At 50.2% G+C, this 17,660-nt stretch overlaps 1 protein-coding gene across 5 annotated transcripts in view; it reads left to right on the forward strand.

The window, feature by feature from the left end:
• Ten-a (Teneurin-a transmembrane protein) overlaps positions 1 to 17,660 on the forward strand; it is a 568,813-nt gene that overhangs the window by 343,330 nt on the left and 207,823 nt on the right. The window contains exon 1 of one of the 5 annotated variants that reach the window (XM_076893041.1): positions 15,525 to 15,767. The exons of the other annotated variants lie outside the window; for them this stretch is intronic. Coding sequence (XP_076749156.1) covers positions 15,728 to 15,767 — 40 coding nt within the window. The 5' untranslated portion in view covers positions 15,525 to 15,727. Of the gene's footprint in view, positions 1 to 15,524; positions 15,768 to 17,660 lie in introns of those variants that run through there. 5 annotated transcript variants of the gene reach the window in all.

A 17,660-nucleotide genomic window follows, 5' to 3' on the forward strand; every position in this document is an offset into this window, starting at 1 on the left:
CGCCAGGCGGAAACGGGTTGGATTTGATTGCCTCGTGTGTGTGGGTTCGCGTCGTTAGGGTTGAAATTTAGGAGATATGGGCTGCCGGGATCGTTAACGGGCGGGGAATGCGGAAGAAGAGAGCTCCGACGGGGAGAAGGGCTGGAATGCCCGCAGCCCTCGTTTCCTCGAGTTAGACAAACGAGCGGCGACGTAACGCGGAAGAATTCCATTCTGAGATTGGAAATAGAATTTCGAACTTGGCTCTTACTCGTGTCTCTGATCCTTGTTGCTCGTGGTTCCTTCGCGAACCGGTGAGATCGTTGGTTCAACGTGTTTCGAGTCGATTCGTTCCTCGCTTTGAACTACATCGACGGTTCGTCGCTAAGTATAGTACAGTTCGTAGCACGGAGCGATAAATCGAGTATAATCGCTTAATTAATTTTCTAATGGTACGCGTCTCGGTGCAGCGTCGAACGAGAATCGTTCGCGCGTCACCCTCGACAACTGCACCATGGAAACCCTAATAACCGCAGCTACGAGCTAATCTTTACACGCTGCGCCTTCATAAACCTACAGGAAGGGACGATAGCGATCGCCATATATTTCTTTGCCATTAATTCCGCTCGACGTTTCGCGTAATCGTTCCCTTAAAGGGTTCAAAGAGTTTCTCCTCGCGCGAGAGAGAGAGAGAGGGGGAGAGAGTGAGAGAGACGAGCGGACATCAATTCTCGCGCGTACAGCAGGAAACGACCGCGTGGATTAATGAACACACGGTTGCAAACGAAACGCACCTATCGCGTAACCGTACGATAGGTGTGACAAATGGCGGCAGCGAAGGCGATGGTGCACGCACCAGAAGAAAACAATGCGTTCTGACTTCCGGACACTCGACTACCTCGATGAATGGCGTTGCAATTAACGCGGCGAACGCAGAGAGCGTACCACCGCCGCCGCCGCCGCCTCCGTCGCGGCGCGCGAGCGCGCGGGGCTTGTTAAAAAATTAATTGCGAGTGAATTCTCGTGGAGCGCGCGAACAGTTTTCAGGTAATAGCTGGATTTTTGTGCTTTCGACGGGAAATTGAAATAGCATTCGCGATGGTGTTCCGTGTGTGCCAGCGCGTCTGTCGAGCGACGGTGAAAATTCACAGGCACCGGCCTGAAATAAAGTCATCGTTTATTGTACAATTTACAATTGCTCGGCGGTTCGACCCAGTTCACTCGCTGATAAATTCGCCTGGTATTCCAGTGGGTTAACCGTCGCTGTTATTATCGTCTATTACTATCGATACGCTGCAACGTTCAGCCGTGCTAATTACTGAAAAACTGAAAATAATCGCGGCCCACAATCGCAGCGGTCCTCTGCCGCGCAATTAAGAAGATATTACCACGATAAGGGGTACTACGATTCTGCGCCAAAGTACGAAACAAACTATAATTACACCCCCGGCGGCCTCGAAGACTGCGAACGAAGCGGGAAGCGGAGTCTAAAATAAATTAAGGACGGTCTCCTAAAATTGTTCTCCGAGTGCAGCCAGTCGGAGGACAGCCGCGCGTCGGTTCGATGCTCCTATTTAACTCGAAGGCGGATCGATTCCTCGTCTGTCGCGGCGAACGGAAAAAATGGACGGGCGGAGGGAGTATCGATTGTCTTACGAGACACGAAAGAATTACGGAGCGACGCGGCCAGTATTAATGGACGCGGTTGCAAATGAAACGAACCTATCGCACGGCTCGTACAGCCTGGTCGTGATAAATGACGCTGAAGAGGCGTCCACCGTCGGTGCCGGGCGAAAGAAACCGACGTTACACGTCGGGACGTTGCTCTGCGAACGCGACACGACGGTCAACAAGACTGTGGCATGGCCAGGTCTACGGTAGGATGGTAATACTTCTCTATGGACGCGGATTTCAAATACTTTTGATAAACAATACGTCTACGTAGCTTCTTTTAAATGAAGCTTAACTAGTCAGAGAAATGTTAAGGATTGATAGAACAACACGGATATAAAGTCGACCTACGAACCTACGTTCGCCAGCGCGAGGCGTCACTGAACACAGTAGTAGAGCCGCAGTAGTAGTTCTGGTAAATGTATGGTCAGACGTAACGCGCAACTCTGTAAGAAAGAAGTTTGCACAGATATCCCACAGTGTATTCGTAAAATTAATAGATTCTTGATACTCCAACAAGAGCAAAACGCACGTCACGCTCAGAATTCCCTCAAGTAACACAACTTCGAACGGTACATCTGTCTGTAAAACGTTCAAAGTACACGAACCGTACTCGGTATCAAGACCAAAATACACACGCGATGCCCACAATTTCTTTGAATAGCACAACATCGGCTAGCGTTCCTCCCGACTCTACACGGGGGACACTCAAATATTTGTTTTGCAATAAAGCGGCGGGCATTCGCCGATATCGCTGCAGCGCGGCCGTGGCTGAGAAACAGGACGGCTGGTTGAGTCAGGTCGGCTCTGCGGTACACGTGGAATTCGTTTGCGTTTTAATGAACATGCGAATGATCGTGGTTCCAGGGGCGTTCAACGCGGCCAACTTTCCGCGTCCACCTGTTTTCCGCGCGTGTCATTCACACGGAATTGTAAAACGAGCCCGGCGAAGAAACTCGTTTCCATTTTGGTGAAACCCGCGTTCAGCGCCGCTGTTGTTCGACGGCCGTCCCATCGCGCCTGTGCGCCGTGTTCTCCTCTGTATTTGCTCTCTTTAATTCCAATCACCGCGACAGATTGTTTCCGCGCGCCGCGCGGATGTTGTCGCACGATTCTAATTAAATCGAGCCTCGAAAGTGGGCCGCTTATTAATCTTTGAATCAACGCGCGAAGTTTGTCAAAGCGACGGGAATTACGCCGATCGAATTGATTTCATTTTCGAAACGAGCCCCCGCGAGTCTTTGCGACCGCCGCGTTTCAAAGGGGGGGCGTTAATGATAATGGTCGAAAAGCCAACGTTCCCCTGGGATTTTTTCAAACGAAACGAATTTGAAGAACGTAAAACATCTCTGGCACTCGCGTAAAGCCGAACGTATAAACGGATGGGATAGCACGCAAAGACTTTAACGAGATCAACTTTGCACGGGACGAAGGTGAATATCCTAAAGTTCAGCCGTGGATCTGTAACATGATGAATGTGTCCTTGCGTTACACAAGTTTGCACTCTGGAGGAACTTTAAATTTCCCTCCTTAAGAATTATGCGCGGGTAATCTTGACAACTAGGACAAGGCAAATACGAGGCTAACGTCGCTATACTTTTAATCATTTTCGATGTGCTTTCATATCTAAAAAAAAATAGCAGTAAAAATTTGGGATCGATTTATTCGCTGCTTTTAATTCGAAAAAAAAGAGCTGAACAGCGACGGGGCATTTTCTCACTTTTAACGCCATATACGTCGCTACTTCTGTTTGGTTGCGAAAGTCAATCTTAAATCGAACGATCTCGTTCGATCGGATATCAAAACGTCGCGGGATGGAATTATGCAACGACGATAACCGGGAATCTTCGCGCGGGATATCGCGAGAGGGCGAGCGGTTGTAAAAATTCCGCAGCGCCTCGCGGGTCGCGTTCCCAGCCAGCGCTCGTCGAATTCAACGTTATGAGGTGGAAAACAGCTTTTAAAAGTAGCCGAATAACGCGTTTCCGATTCGCATTTACGTACGCGCAGTAACTTCCATCCGATTATCCGACGCGCATATTTCTTCGTGCAGCCACACTCCAGCCAGCTGTCGTATAAATTTTCTAATACCGTCTCCGTAACTCTGTCCTACCCTCTCGCGTCGTTCTCGCTGCCTTCGAATAATAAGTCGCGAGCGGATGGATCTCGAGAAGCGTTCGCTTAGTTTCGACTCGATTTCCGAGCAAATTGAGAAATATCGATTCGTACCTCTCGAGCTCCACTTTTACTTGTTCGTTTAATAAACGCAGCGAGATTACTCGTGTGCTTCGGCGTTTGTACACCTCGTACCCTCTCCATCCGGTCGCTTAGTGAATTTTAAATCGCGAATCACCCCGAGGAGGTAATACGTTACGCATCTCGAAACGGAGGCAGCGTAAAAAACGACATTTGTCCCATTAACTAAACGACAGCTACCGGAACGGAGGATGTCAGCCTGTTAATATAGTCTATGAATAGCAATGCAAAAAGTAATGGAACGGAACGGAAGCGGAACACGCGAATCTGTTAGATATTCATGACGACGAGCATAACGCGCGATAAATGACCAAGAAAACAGCGTTCCGTAGGCTTCCGGAATACAAAACAGCCGACGGTGAATGAAGAATCCGTACGAAGTCATGCGAGGCGAGAGAGCGGCAGTGCGTGTATTGATCTTCGGGGTTCGTTGTCGGCGGGGACACATCGGCAAAGGGGCCAGACGGGGATGAAACTGGAAAGGATGAGGTCAGCGAGGAGTTACAGTCGCCTGGCCCGCCGTCATTTCCCTCCCGCGCGTTTGCAACGCGACATTGGATTGTTCGTGGACGACCTTGGGAATGCATCCATGGTATGCAGTCTATGGAAGCTGCGAGAGCGTCCCTTTCTTTCCAAATAGACATTGCTGTCCAACTCTTTCGCTTCCTTTCTAAACTATAAATAATAAATAACAAACAAACAAATGCTCTGTTAGAGTTTTCTAGAGATCACACGCGTACATTTCTCTTTCAAAATCTGCAGAGAAATTACAATTCGTGGAACCATCGAACAGAATCGTCCAACTGTTTTTTCGCGCGATGGTAATTTTTCACGTTCCTCGAAGTCGGCCAGGCGAATGGCCGCTGGTACGGAATATGCGATACAGGCGCGCGAAATCTCGGCGTTATTGAGCCCGACGGAAATTATTGTCGCCAGTGTGTCACGTGGACGCGAGAAAGCCTCGAATATACGAGGGCTGGTGAACGTTTCGAGAGGCGGCACGTTGTCCGAAGAACGGGCTGCAACCCCAACTTAATCGCGCGCATACCATATGTCCGCACACATCCGGCACGCTTATGGCGAAACTCGTCCACGTTCTTCCAAATTGCCACGGCACCATTTCGACCCGTATTCCCTGAACGTTTGCACGCTGACGCGACTGCTTCTTTCGCGCGGCCCGGCTCGATTATCGCCTGCGCTGTCACCGGCGAAAATGTGGTTAGAATTGACGGGCAAATATCGGACATGTGTCGTCTGTTTAACGCTATATTTGTTTCGGGTGTGGTATTGGCGCTTAAGGTATTTGTCCAAGAATATCTGTCGATAGCACAGTGACGCTATTGTTATAACGATACTGTTTATCGTGCTATCACGGTCCATTTTCAAAAATTGCTGCTCGAAACATCTTTGGCTCTATCGAGGAGAAGAGAAATCTTCTCGAAAAGACTCTAATTGTAGAAGTCCTTGAATTACTTCGTAAATTGACAAGAACTTCAAGCATTGTATAACCTCGCAATATTTACTTTTCAAAAAAGTGCTCGAGCAAACGTTTCACCGCGAAATGTACGGAACCAGCTTACGTCGAGTCAACGCCGCATCTACCGTGTACGCCAAAAAGATTCGAGGATCAAGTCGGTGTACGCGTCACCACAGATTTCACGAGCGCGTCCGTGGATCGACGCGGGCAGCCAGAAGTCGCGCGCCCCATCCGAGGAGGATTTATCCTCGCGGCGGCGTAATCACGGGGCCATCTCCGGTGCGCAACTGTCAGCACGAATAACGCGGCGCCCAACGCGTCGACGATGGGACACGATCAAGATCTCGCGCACGTGACGCCTCTCTCCCATTCCCCTCCTGGACCAACTTTTTTTTTTCGACGACCCAAGGCGGCCACCCTCGTCGATCGAGTATATCGTTATCAGCCGATCGGACCGTGTAACACGCGTCGATATTAAAGCACATAAAGGACGGGGCAGCGAGGCGCGAAGCAATTCTCGCGAGCTACACGAAGATAGGATCGGGGCTGTCCGGTGTCCGAAACGCCGTTAAGGCGCGTACACGCTTACGGATATTGGCTGCAAATAGTCCACTCTGCTACAGCTTACATTATATTAAACGAAAAAGGGTCCGTGGGTCGTCTGTATCGTTCGTATCGGGGATTGGCAAATTGTTTCTGCACCGAGTGAAAATTGACGATCGAAGAATGCTACACGAGGCACGAATATGTCTATTATATACCAGCGTTGATAAATTTTAAAGACCCCCCGCGACGTTTTTTTCAAATCTCGCCCAAATGCGCCGTTTCGTAGCCCATCGAGTCGCGCTTCGCTCGACGTTATTCTACCTCGCGTCTAAATCCGGCTTAACTTCCCGCGCGCTGGTTCCCGGCGTTCAGGCGCCGCTAATGACGCGGTACATTCGAACGCGACAGATACGCGAGAACCGAGATAACTGGGTAAAAGCCGTCCACTGGCGACGCTGGTCGGGTACAAATAAAAGCAACGCCGTTTCGAGAGCGTTTCGCAGATATTCGGCCGGCTATCTCCCTTTATGGTGGTCGATTGCGCTATGGTGGCTCGCGTGCTCTCAGATAGCCGACATGCAACGATAGAACCGGCCCCTCGAATCGCGGTGTCCGTGTGTCCCACTACGCACACGCGACCCTCTCTATCGGGTGTACGCATTAAACGTGGGCCTCTGCGTGCGCGCACACGCATACCTGAAATAATATTACACGCGGAGGTTATCCGCCGGCCACGCTGCCAGTGGTGGCGGCGGTCGTCGCGATGGGGATGCTGGCCATGGTGGTGGTGGCGTTGATAGCGTTGCTGGTGCCCCTGGTGGTAGCGTCGGCTGCGATAGTAACGCTGCCCGCCGCCCCGCGGTGATCCCACCGTCGCCAAGCCCAGCGTAATCGTTCACGCGATATTCCCGTTACTCTGACGGATTTAAATAATATTCACTTTAACTGATTTCTCCACGGGGCGAGTTCTTTGTTGCTCTTTTATGGTAATTTCTGATTTTCAATTTAACGGGATGTACGATCTATAATACCAGCTGACCTGGGTGGTAATAGTAATTACCTGTCCCGCAACGAAACGCACGAGACGACGCAGCAAACTACGTATCGATGTTTAGGATTAATTACGTTTATTGAGCTTCTTTTTGTCTTACCAACGGATTTCGATTGGGGTTCAGGTAAAAAGTGTGTAAAAAGATCCAAGTACACGTCCGGATGTCGCCATCCGAGTCCTCCATCTCGTTTCACCTCAACACGTTTCATCCGTAACCGTGACGCCACCGTTTCGCCGAGGTTGTCACTCCGAAGGACAGCCTAGTAACTTTTATTGCCGCGCCTCTCGCGTTTATAAGCGAGAATTACGTCCTGGCGCGCTATGAAATTGAAATCTCGCGCGAAGTATCCTCTTGCCCCTTTCCAGGGCTGACCTGTCCTCACGGTTATGGATACTTGTGCCGAGAACGACGCGGATGGGACTGTCCGCGCGACGTCTCGCGTTTCTTATGAAGCGTTTGCCTCCAATTGGGTGCTTCGCGGCCGAAAATGCGCCGTTTTATAGAATTCCTATTTTACCGCCGCCTCCGCCTGAAGTTCCTCGAGAGTGTAACGTCGCTGGCGAAATCCGCCTCTGTTTCTTGTCGCTTCTAATTTTGTCATCCGCTGCGACTTTATCTTTACGAGGTCGCTGAACAACGCCCATCCAGGGGGCCCGTACTTTCGTTACGACCACGGGCCACTTTTAACGATCGTAATGAATTCTTCGTTTCTTTATTAAGTTCCATCCGGTTCGCGATAATTCGATGTTCGCCGGGGGTTGATTAATTGTACGAATTAATTTCTCGGAGTCAGAGCGAAATTGGTAATCGCATCTGTTTAATTACCGATTGATGTGCGCATCGGTGCGGTTAAATCGAGCATTTTATAATGGTTTATACAATGCAGATAAACTGGCAGCTGTTTAATACAATTTCGAAACGCGAGTGTACGTTTGCATTTTGCTCTCGTAACGATCGCTAAATTATTATGAGAATCCGCCTTTTAGAATTCATTTCTTCGGCTCGCCGTTTGGCCCGTCATCGTCCTCGATAGATTTAGCGTGCATCTCGCGAGAACCAAGCGGAGTGTCGCGAAATCTGGCGTTAAGCGTCGGAAAGCTGCGCTTGCACCGTGCCCGGCGATGGCTGCGTGTCCGTGAAAGCGTTGCCCGGATTTCGGATTTTCGGTCGCAACAGCCAAGAGAGCCGGGCCAGATATTTCCCTCCGCCCCCAGGCATCAGCGAACTCGAAGCGGCAACGAAGAGCCGAAGAAGGGAATGGCCCTTATCTTACCTGAACTCTTGCGCCACGCTTGTCCGTTCATGAAGTCTCGAGGTTAAGCCTGCAGCCAGCCCAGAGATAGATCCGCGTCCTCTTTCCTCGGGTCCACCCTCTTACTCCATCCACTCGAGTCGCTCCGGGTACGACAGCTTGTACCGGCTTGACCGGGAGCATATAATCCGCAGCACACACCAGTTACAACCCATTAGTCGAGCCAGCACCCTCCTCCTGTCGACTGACGTCGCTGTATCCAACCCTCTGGACGAGTCCACTCCCGCCCCCCCTCCTCTTCACCGCACCCTTTAGCCGGTACCCTTAATAATGCATCCGGAAGATGCTTAATCGAGTCTCGCAACTCATTTGTGATTCGGTGGATACGCTCCCGCCAGTCTGCCACCCCCATCACCCACCCCTTCTGCTCGACTGTTCTCGCTTATCCTCGTGGCCCATCGAGTTCGCTGTCTTTTCGTCTCCAACCCCCACGCAACCACCCCTACTACTCGGTTCTCTTCTACTGCCCAACTCGACTGGTCTCTCTTTCTCTCGTTCTGGCCACCGTTCCCGCACACCTCCCCTGCAACGCTGTCTTCTCCGCCAGTCTTGTTCCCCCTTTTTCTGACTGCGCTCCACGGCTCGGTGGGAACTTTTCGTTAGCGGTGGCGGCGCTCCCGACAAGCCGTGCTCGTATCAACGGAAAGCCTTCGAGAGTCCAGGCGAAATTGAATGACCGCGACTCGCCGTGAAGTTTCGATTCGTTGATTTAATCAGCTGGCACCATCCGCCCCCTTAGTCGCCCGTTCGCTTTCCTACCAACGGCCGCGTGACTCCGCTCGGGGAATTTGATTTCCGGTCGGCGCATCCTGCCGTCACGCGGAATCCTGTTACCGGTTTTTGCGACCTGTGTCGCGCGAATTACCCCGAATTCACCGTTACCAATTGTTCGTGCCCTCCTACTTTCGCGCTTGGTAATAGGGCGCAGCCTCGAACGGGATTCTCACGGGCGTGTTCGACTGAGACGCCGCCGTACCCCTCCAGGATGAACGCCGCCAGCGTCGAGCCCAGGCTCTTCCTCAGCCACTTCGAAATTACAAGATTAATTTTTTCTCGAGGATCTCGCTGAGAACGACGACGACCCCGGGAAGAGCTGGCTGGTACGCTCTCTCGCGCGAGAGGTTGAATAAAAAGGGGAGCACCGAGGAAAGTATGTGCCGCGAGAGATAAAGGACGGCGAGGAGGAGAGCGTAAGAAATGGAAATCGTGCTCTAAAGCGATTTAAAACCGTTATATCCTTTACAACTATTAGCCACGTTAACCTTGGTAATCTGACATGGAGAAACAGACATTTCTTTACGTCGGATACTCTGACTAGCCCGCATTAGGGGATTCATAATGAAGTCGGTTATAAAACTTCGACTCTGCGACAATTCAACACTTGTCATTGGAATTTCTAGTAAAACACCGATGGGGAGTGGTGAATGGGAGAAAAAAAAGCCGCTGAAAGTGGAACAGATAATTAGCAACGACTCGTCGTAGATAACGAAGTGCGCGTATATACAATGGTAATTACAGCCTCTCGTTATACCTTCTATAATAACGAGGAACGTTGTCGCGCGCGCGTACTCCGGTTTGTTTGTATCTATCGGAATGCAACGATGTCATCCGCGTTAATTGGAGATGCCGCATAGGTGCATTATATCCGCGTTCCTGACGCCACGATCAACCGCGAAGCGACGCGGCGTTACCCGCCATTAATTTACAAAACGATGATTAGGGGACGACCGCCGGTCGATAATTGCGTAGAGGAGAAATCGAGCGGTTTCTTTCTGAATTCGTTCGTTCGTCGGTTCGTTCGAGGGAGGGGAACGGATGGAGGAGAAAGAAAGAAAAAAGGAAGAGCAGGAATGAAAATGGTCGATGAATATGGATGTAACCGAAGGCGAGGACACTTTTAACGATCGGAGCAAATTAGAACATAGTGCCCTGTAGTAAGTTATGTAATTTAAGGTCCGTTGTAATTAATGGGTTCTGGTACTCGAAGGAATCTGTCGTGGCAGTGGTTTACTTTCACGAGCTGTATATCTTTGCAAACATTTCGATGCTCGAGGAATGCGTTAACGTTTACGTTAAACACTGAATTATCTTTGCTAATAGCGCGGATCCACGTGAATGGAATTCTATGGCGATGGTTGATGGTACGATTTCTAACAGATGACGAAAACTGTTGTCACTGAAGTTTCGAGAAGATCGCTTTGCTTGTGTCATTTGAACCCCACGCGTTCAATTTCTATCTTATAATTTGTTTGCTGTTCAAAATACATTGAAACGAAGCTGAACGTACGCGTGATTCAGTAACGATCCCAAACGAGTCGGTAAAACTTCCATCGCCACTGAATGTGATCGAAGGAATCGATTCCACGTAAGTCCAAGCTCTCCCGTTCGAATTTGATGCATCGAGACATTTATGGAAATAACGCGCGGTCCCCGTGCTTGCTCCGCTCGTTTCCGCCCTCCTCCTCGTCTCTGCTCCAGCGTGCGCGCTCAATTTTCCAAAGTAATGTTTTCGGTCGAACGACGGGACCCGGTTCCCGTGTAATTTAAACGAAATCATAAAAGTGCGAATTGCCGGGTCGCGGTAAAAAATCGCGCGCGAACAGACGGCGGTACGTGACGATGAATGGGCGACGTTTTACTTTCGTTATTTTCCAACCATTTCCAGCCGCTGACGTCGAATGTCCACGCTGTTACGGGCCCTGTTCTTTTTAGGTGGAACCAATCCTGTAACGCATGATGCATCGCCCCGCCGCGGCGGTGCACGCGCGCGCGTTAACACCCCCGGGGCACTGATCTATGTTGGACAGGGACGGCTCATTGGTCTGTTTTAGGGAAACGCTTCCCGTCCCGCGGGTGTGCTTCGTTCGTGCCGTTTCGCGACCCCTCGTTTCACGTTGGATTCATCGTTCAAACATCTTTGGAATTGTCTGGCATCATCGTGAATTAAACGAAGCGAAAGAAGGAATTTCAAGGGTTGAGAGATATTCTCAAAGTTTTTGCTTCGATGTAGAATGTATTTAGCATCGATGTCTCTTATTGCGGTGATAATCAGTAAAATCATCGATACCTTGACGTATTGGTATCGGAACATTCCTGGCATGGGGTGGCAGATGTGTTCGAAACAAGACCTACAATATTTCCGCGCGTTAACGAATTTATATCGTAATTATATATCAGACATTCGATTTCACGTTACGATAAATGCAAAAAGTTAGAGTTGTATGTATACACCAGAGGGAACGAACAATCGAGGTGTATGTATTATTCTTTAAAATACCATTGTTCGACCGTTCTCCGTGATTTCCAATAACAATAGAATTTGCTACCATTTGCGAAGTGAATATTAACATAGCGAAAACAATAAAACGATATAACCTTCGTTGCAATATAACGATTGCATATGCGTGTCGATCGCGATGCATCGTGGAGGGAGAGGACAATTAACTGCAATTTCTTTCGAGGGATCCTCGCGTTTCGAAGTGCCGAGTTACGGAAGAATCGTTCGTAGGCAACGATCGCCGTGTCTCTGGATACGTTTCCGACTCACTGGCGGAGCTTTCACGTGCCGATGATCCCGTCGTCGCGTGAAAGAAGTCGTACACGCGTTTCAGAGTTTTCTGTTCCGCGGAACACACTCTCTGGCGGTCCTCTTTATGAAAACTCGCCGCCGTTCTAGTCCGAATGGCGTCGACAACGGATGAACTATTTTCCATGAATATTTCGGAACTATAAAAAAAAAAAAAAAGAAAAAATATCCTTTGAGGTAAGCATCGCTGGAGAGGCCCCGCTTGCGGTTTGCATTCGTCTACCGTGAAAATGGAACTCTTCAAAAATTGAGCGCAACGCGTTCCAGATTCAACGGGCTGATATTTCTATCCGGTTGCGATAAAAAAAGAAATGCCACCCTTTCTCCGTGTTACTCGTCAGAAAAGCGAAAAGAGAAACAACAAGTGAAGGGAAAGAGGGAAAAAAAAAGAGGAGACACAAGAGGGTGGTAATACTGATGAAACAGTCAGAGGGGCGTAATTTCATCTGAGAGTCTGTGAGCGTTGTTATTCGTCTCTTTTTCGAAGATGTCCACGGCGGATCGTGTTATTTGAAAGGCAGATAACGAGATCAAATTAAATTTAACACTCTGATAGCCGAGTTGCGGATAGAAATACCTGGGGGGTTGGAATAAAAATACGTCGCGTTTTGATTAATTAAAGGGACATATATATTTATTGAAAAAGAACTCGACGCGTGTCGATTCAAACTCATCCGTACCGATAAACACGATGCAACCCTTCAACAGCGCCATTAATACGTAATAATTCCACGAAAAAAAAGTGCACAGCAAATCTTCGCGTCGAGGCTCGCCCGCGAAGCCAACGGCTCTAAAAGTCCGTAGATCCGCGAACTTTTTCAAGAAAATCCTCGAATTCCCACGGAGGTGGTCGCGAAGGTCTTTCTCCGCGCGTTGCCCACGAGGCGTGGAAGAAAGCGGTAGGTTAGGCGGTAGTTCGCCAGGAACACGGGAATACGGGGCGATGGTAGCCGGTGATCGTGGCTGGAGCGAGCCAGAAAACAGAGGGAGGGGTGCGCATAAACGACAAAGGAGAGCCGGCATTATTATGTGCCAGGGCTGAATGCATGACAGTGCGAAGCGAGATTCTCTCTCCTCGTTGGTCCCCCATCGATTCCACCTCGGGTCCTCTCTGTCCTCCGTCTTTGTCCCCTTGGTCGAGGCAAGTCCCGCGGGCGCGGCTCAAGCACCGTTGCGGGACCGCCGCTTTCACAATGCCACGCTAACAAGGTCAGCAATTAATGAATCGCTGGAAACGCGTCGCCAGAAAAATATGGGAACTCCACTGGGACCGATGTATCGTTAACGAACTGACCTACGCGCGTCGTTTCGGTTCGCCGCGCGTCCCTACGTACGTATCCTCGCGCTCGCAACGTTATTTCCTCGCGTTCCGTTCCGTTCTTCGACTTCTTGGCGTTCGAGGGGGCTATTAGACTGCACGCTAAGGGGAGAAATTATGGTCCAATTGATGCCACTGTGCGGTCGAATAATCGATGCCAAATTGATTATGTTCATCGCATAATGTTGCCAAGCCCTTAATCTGAATTCTGTGCTATTGTGTGCGCGCGTGTGTGTCGGTATTGATACGTAAACGACATCGTTGCGTGGTTCAAAATAGTTGGCAAGATTATGAAATATATCGATATATCAAACTTTCAAGAGTGACTGAAAGGAATGCCATCGCACGTTCAGTGTTATTACTTTTCTGTTCGTCGCAATAAGTAGTCGATAAATACAACATGGCCGCGATATTCGCACCATGAATTCGTGAACAGGATACGCGTTACGACACCCGTGGAAGGTACCATCGAAACGTTTGACCAAATTGTAGAAGAGTGTTTTATCGGCTATAAAGCCGAAGAAGTGTCGTATTCCCGGGCAAGTTCGGCTTTCAGAAGCTGCGTATCGCCGTGAAACGCTCGGAATAGCTTCCTCTAGGAGAACGCGACATCGCCTGGCGGATTGGCCAGCACGATCGAAAGTTCTTGCAGCGTCCCGAATTCTGTAACGAATATCTACAACTGGGACCCTGTAGTTTGGTAATTGTCTTCCCGTGGGCAACTTGTTTGAGATGCCCTCAAGTGAGGATCGGAATCCGAAGAGCACGCGGATCGTGCGATTGATTCGTCTTTGCCAGCATCGCAAAGCGCCGATGCCTTTTGGTAAAAGAGTCGTCGACTAGTTGCCACTAAACGAAGACACGATCGTTTGCTTACTGCAGTCGAGAATCCGGACGAACCAATATGATTCTGATTCCACGGATTACACCCCGTAACCAGCACGCGACGATACCCAATGCTCCAGCCGAACAACATCCAACTTCACCTTTAAAATCACCGGAATTCTCTTGACCCTTATCAACCACCCTCCGATCTCCCAATCGCTTTCAACTACCCTCTCCACGACCCTTCTCCGTGAAACTTAAGCTAAAATCCACACCATCCAATCATACTATCCACCTCGTTCTCTCCCCAAAGGCGTTCCATCCAAACCCAACAAACAAGCTAGCAAAGACGAAGCAGAAAAAAAAGAAGAAGAAAGCGAAGAAAGCGCGCGCGACGGTTCGGATGTTGGTAGCGACCGCCGCGTTCTGACGAGGGACAACTGGGCCAATCGATACCGCAGCGACCGGCGGCGGGTCGGGGGTGGATAGCAGTGGAACGAGCGAACGGCGGCGGTTGTAGGCCGGTGAACGTTCCCAACGCGTAGGGATGGGTACGGTGGGATTTTGGGGTGGTCGTAGGTGGCGGTAGACAGCGGCAGGATGTCGCGGGGGTTGGTGGCGGCGAAACCTCCTCGACGCTGCCGCGGCGACTCGCGATGGCGCCACTGTCGTCCGCAGTCTGCGTAGCGTGGCCGCCGCACGATCGACGTTCCGCGCAGACTCGCGCGGCGCGCCACCGTTTTCCATCACAATGTTGTCGGACCTGTCGTTTTGGCCCGTGTTTCGATTGTTGTTCACGCGGCCCAGCAGCCGGCAAATTTTCCATCGCGACGATCGATCCGCCCGGTCGAGTTTCGCGCGTTTTCCACTCGCCACCGTCCACCCGTTGTCCGCGTCCAGTCGCACCGCCGGCGAACCCCGCCACGCGAGCAACCGCCACCTGCGACGCGAGCGTGTGCGGCGTCTTCGACTCCTCCTCGTTATAACCTTCAAGCGATACTGGTCGAATGTCGCGCGCGACTAATCCGGTGGCCGCGAGTGTTTCCGGTGGACGCGCGAGCGTCGCCTGCACGCTTGTGTACGTCCGTGGCCGCGCGTACACGTAAACAGCGTCGCCCGTGAGGCGGCCTGTCCGCGCGTCGATATATCAGTCGGTTTGACAGCCACGTCGGAAATTAGTCGCGTCGCGTACAGGGACAAGGTGTGTCGTGGCTGGTTCGTATCGGATTATACGGACTATCGCGAGGAATACCACCGGCGGTGGTCCTTCGGTTGGTTGGACCGTAGAACGTGGACAGAAAGGTAAACGACCGTTCGAACCGTTCGAAGATGGTGTGACTTGTTCTCTCGCGTTATTTCGACGCGGAATACGTGCGGTACCGCCGGAAACCGTGTCGAAACCTTGACTCTCGTTCACGCGAGGGGTGGTTGGTTTTTGCCTGGCGGAGACTGGACTAAAGAATTTTCCGTGGATTCCCGTTGGAGTTCGTGTGGCACGGGTGTAACGATCTGGAAACAGGGGGTGATCGTTCGGGGACAATACCGGTGCAGGAAGTGGCGAATGGGCGGTCTCGCGACTGTTTGAGATGGAAGTGAGTAATAGCGGAGTAAAGTGACCGCTGTATTGGTCATGATGATCATCGTACGGCCATAAACTGTCGCCCGAGTGATTCAATTGCTACCGCAACCCGAGCCAGCAACAACGATGCATCACTACTATACGCAAGAAGACATAGATCGTGTTGGTAAGTGGATGTTCGATCGAATTTGCGTTCTATGCCTTCGCGTGCGAGGCCACGTTTTTCAATCTCGTCGAAGGAACGAGAGCGCGCGGACTGTGTGTGTTCGCTTGAATCGAACTTTTGTCCGTCAAAGTTAGTGGTCTCGATGGATATTCGAGGTTATCTCGATTTAGACTGATTCGTTTACCCTTTCCAACGATTTGTTTGGGAATTGCGTCGAATGTTTGCTCCGCGTTACGGTTTTACCCTCTACCGCGTTACATTTATCCTGGAAATAGAATAAATATGGGCTTTATTCGAAGAACGTTGTTGTTCTCTCGTGCTGGTATGCGTCCATACTTTTTCTTTCCTGCTAAACCTACCCTGGGTGTGTTTATCTCGATAAAGACGTCACAGTTGCAAGGAAAACGAGAAAACAGTACATTTAAGATCAACAGATTATTAACTACTACAACGTTCTTGAAACAGCAATAATTCTTTAATGTAATTCTGATTAGTTATCCGCGAACTCTTAACTATCCTTACCATATAAGTCTCACTCGACAACCAAAAGAACGAGCACGACCATTGAACGAGAAGTTTCTCAATTACAAAAGCAATCAACTGCCGGAAACGAGTTCATAATTGGCAGATGATGATCGTTCGGCGATCGATCGCTCGTGACGAGGTCGGGTCAACGGGTCCACTTTTAACTTTGACCCGAAACTGTATCCGTTAAAGGTGATACGAGAGAGCGACAGACGCGTCGTCGAGGTCCGCTATTATTTCAAAGCGATACGAAACCAAAACGAGAGTTATCGAATTTTTGCCACTCAGAATTACCCGTTGCGCGACAGTACCGATTCCTCGGTTGGAGAAAGCGCCACCTGGACGGAGGGGGGGTTGTACACGGATTAGAAAGTTTGTCAGCCGGCTCCTTAAGCGATCCACGCTGCGCAACATCGCGATTTACAATGCAAATGCCCGGACGGCGGGCAACTTGGTAGAATTATCGGTCAAATCGCGAATTTCATCCGGCCGGCTTCCGCCTGCAAATTGTTCGCTCGCCTATTTACACGGAATTAAAGCCGCTCCTTCGGGACCGCTCAAATTACCTTACGACGTCATCTAATTTGCCGAGTTACGCCACGCCAGGCATATCGCGGTAAATGGGATTCGGCGACGCGATTCTCGTAGTTCTGGGCTGCTCTCAAAGATGAACTCGAGGCAATAGACGCCGCGCTATTTGTTGCCAGTGCTGTTTCGAGTGGAGGTACCAACCCCTAAATCGATACACCGATCTGACTCATCACCGCGAGCGCTCTTCATCCTCTCGTCGTCAAAATTAAATCGTGAAACAAACATTATCGAGATTACTATGTGCCACGACTTTTTAAAGATTCAACCAACGCCGCACGAGTCGTGAGCTATATTTTGTAAGGTGCATTTTTAACGCGCAACAATGCGGCTATAAATTATCCCGCGATATCGTTCCTCATTGAATAATCACGCTTTTGGAATTCCCGTCAAGTATCGCAGGCGGAAGGAGAGAAACTGCGGGGTTAGATGTCTGGTCTAGATTTCAAGGCACGAACCCCTCTGACATTTTCGTCACGGCTATATTTTTTTCCGTCCCTCCGCGGCGTGAAAACACGCGCGCGGTATTCTTAACATTAACGCGCCTATTTGGGAAATGTATGCAGGTTAGATCCCAGGCGTACCGGCTACCCCTTGTACCCGGGATTATATTAGGTCCTTCAGGCTTTCCGCGTGAGTCTCTGGCGGAATTTAAATTGGCCCGGATACGATAGAGAGGCGAAATGAAGGAATGGAATAAAATTTGCTACGTCTTGCCGCGGCGGGCGCATCGATTTCGCCGTCGAAGAGGAGAATAAGGGGCTGCTCGCGAGCTACCGT

This window comes from Xylocopa sonorina, chromosome 3, assembly GCF_050948175.1.
Source record: "Xylocopa sonorina isolate GNS202 chromosome 3, iyXylSono1_principal, whole genome shotgun sequence".
NCBI lineage: Eukaryota > Metazoa > Arthropoda > Insecta > Hymenoptera > Apidae > Xylocopa > Xylocopa sonorina.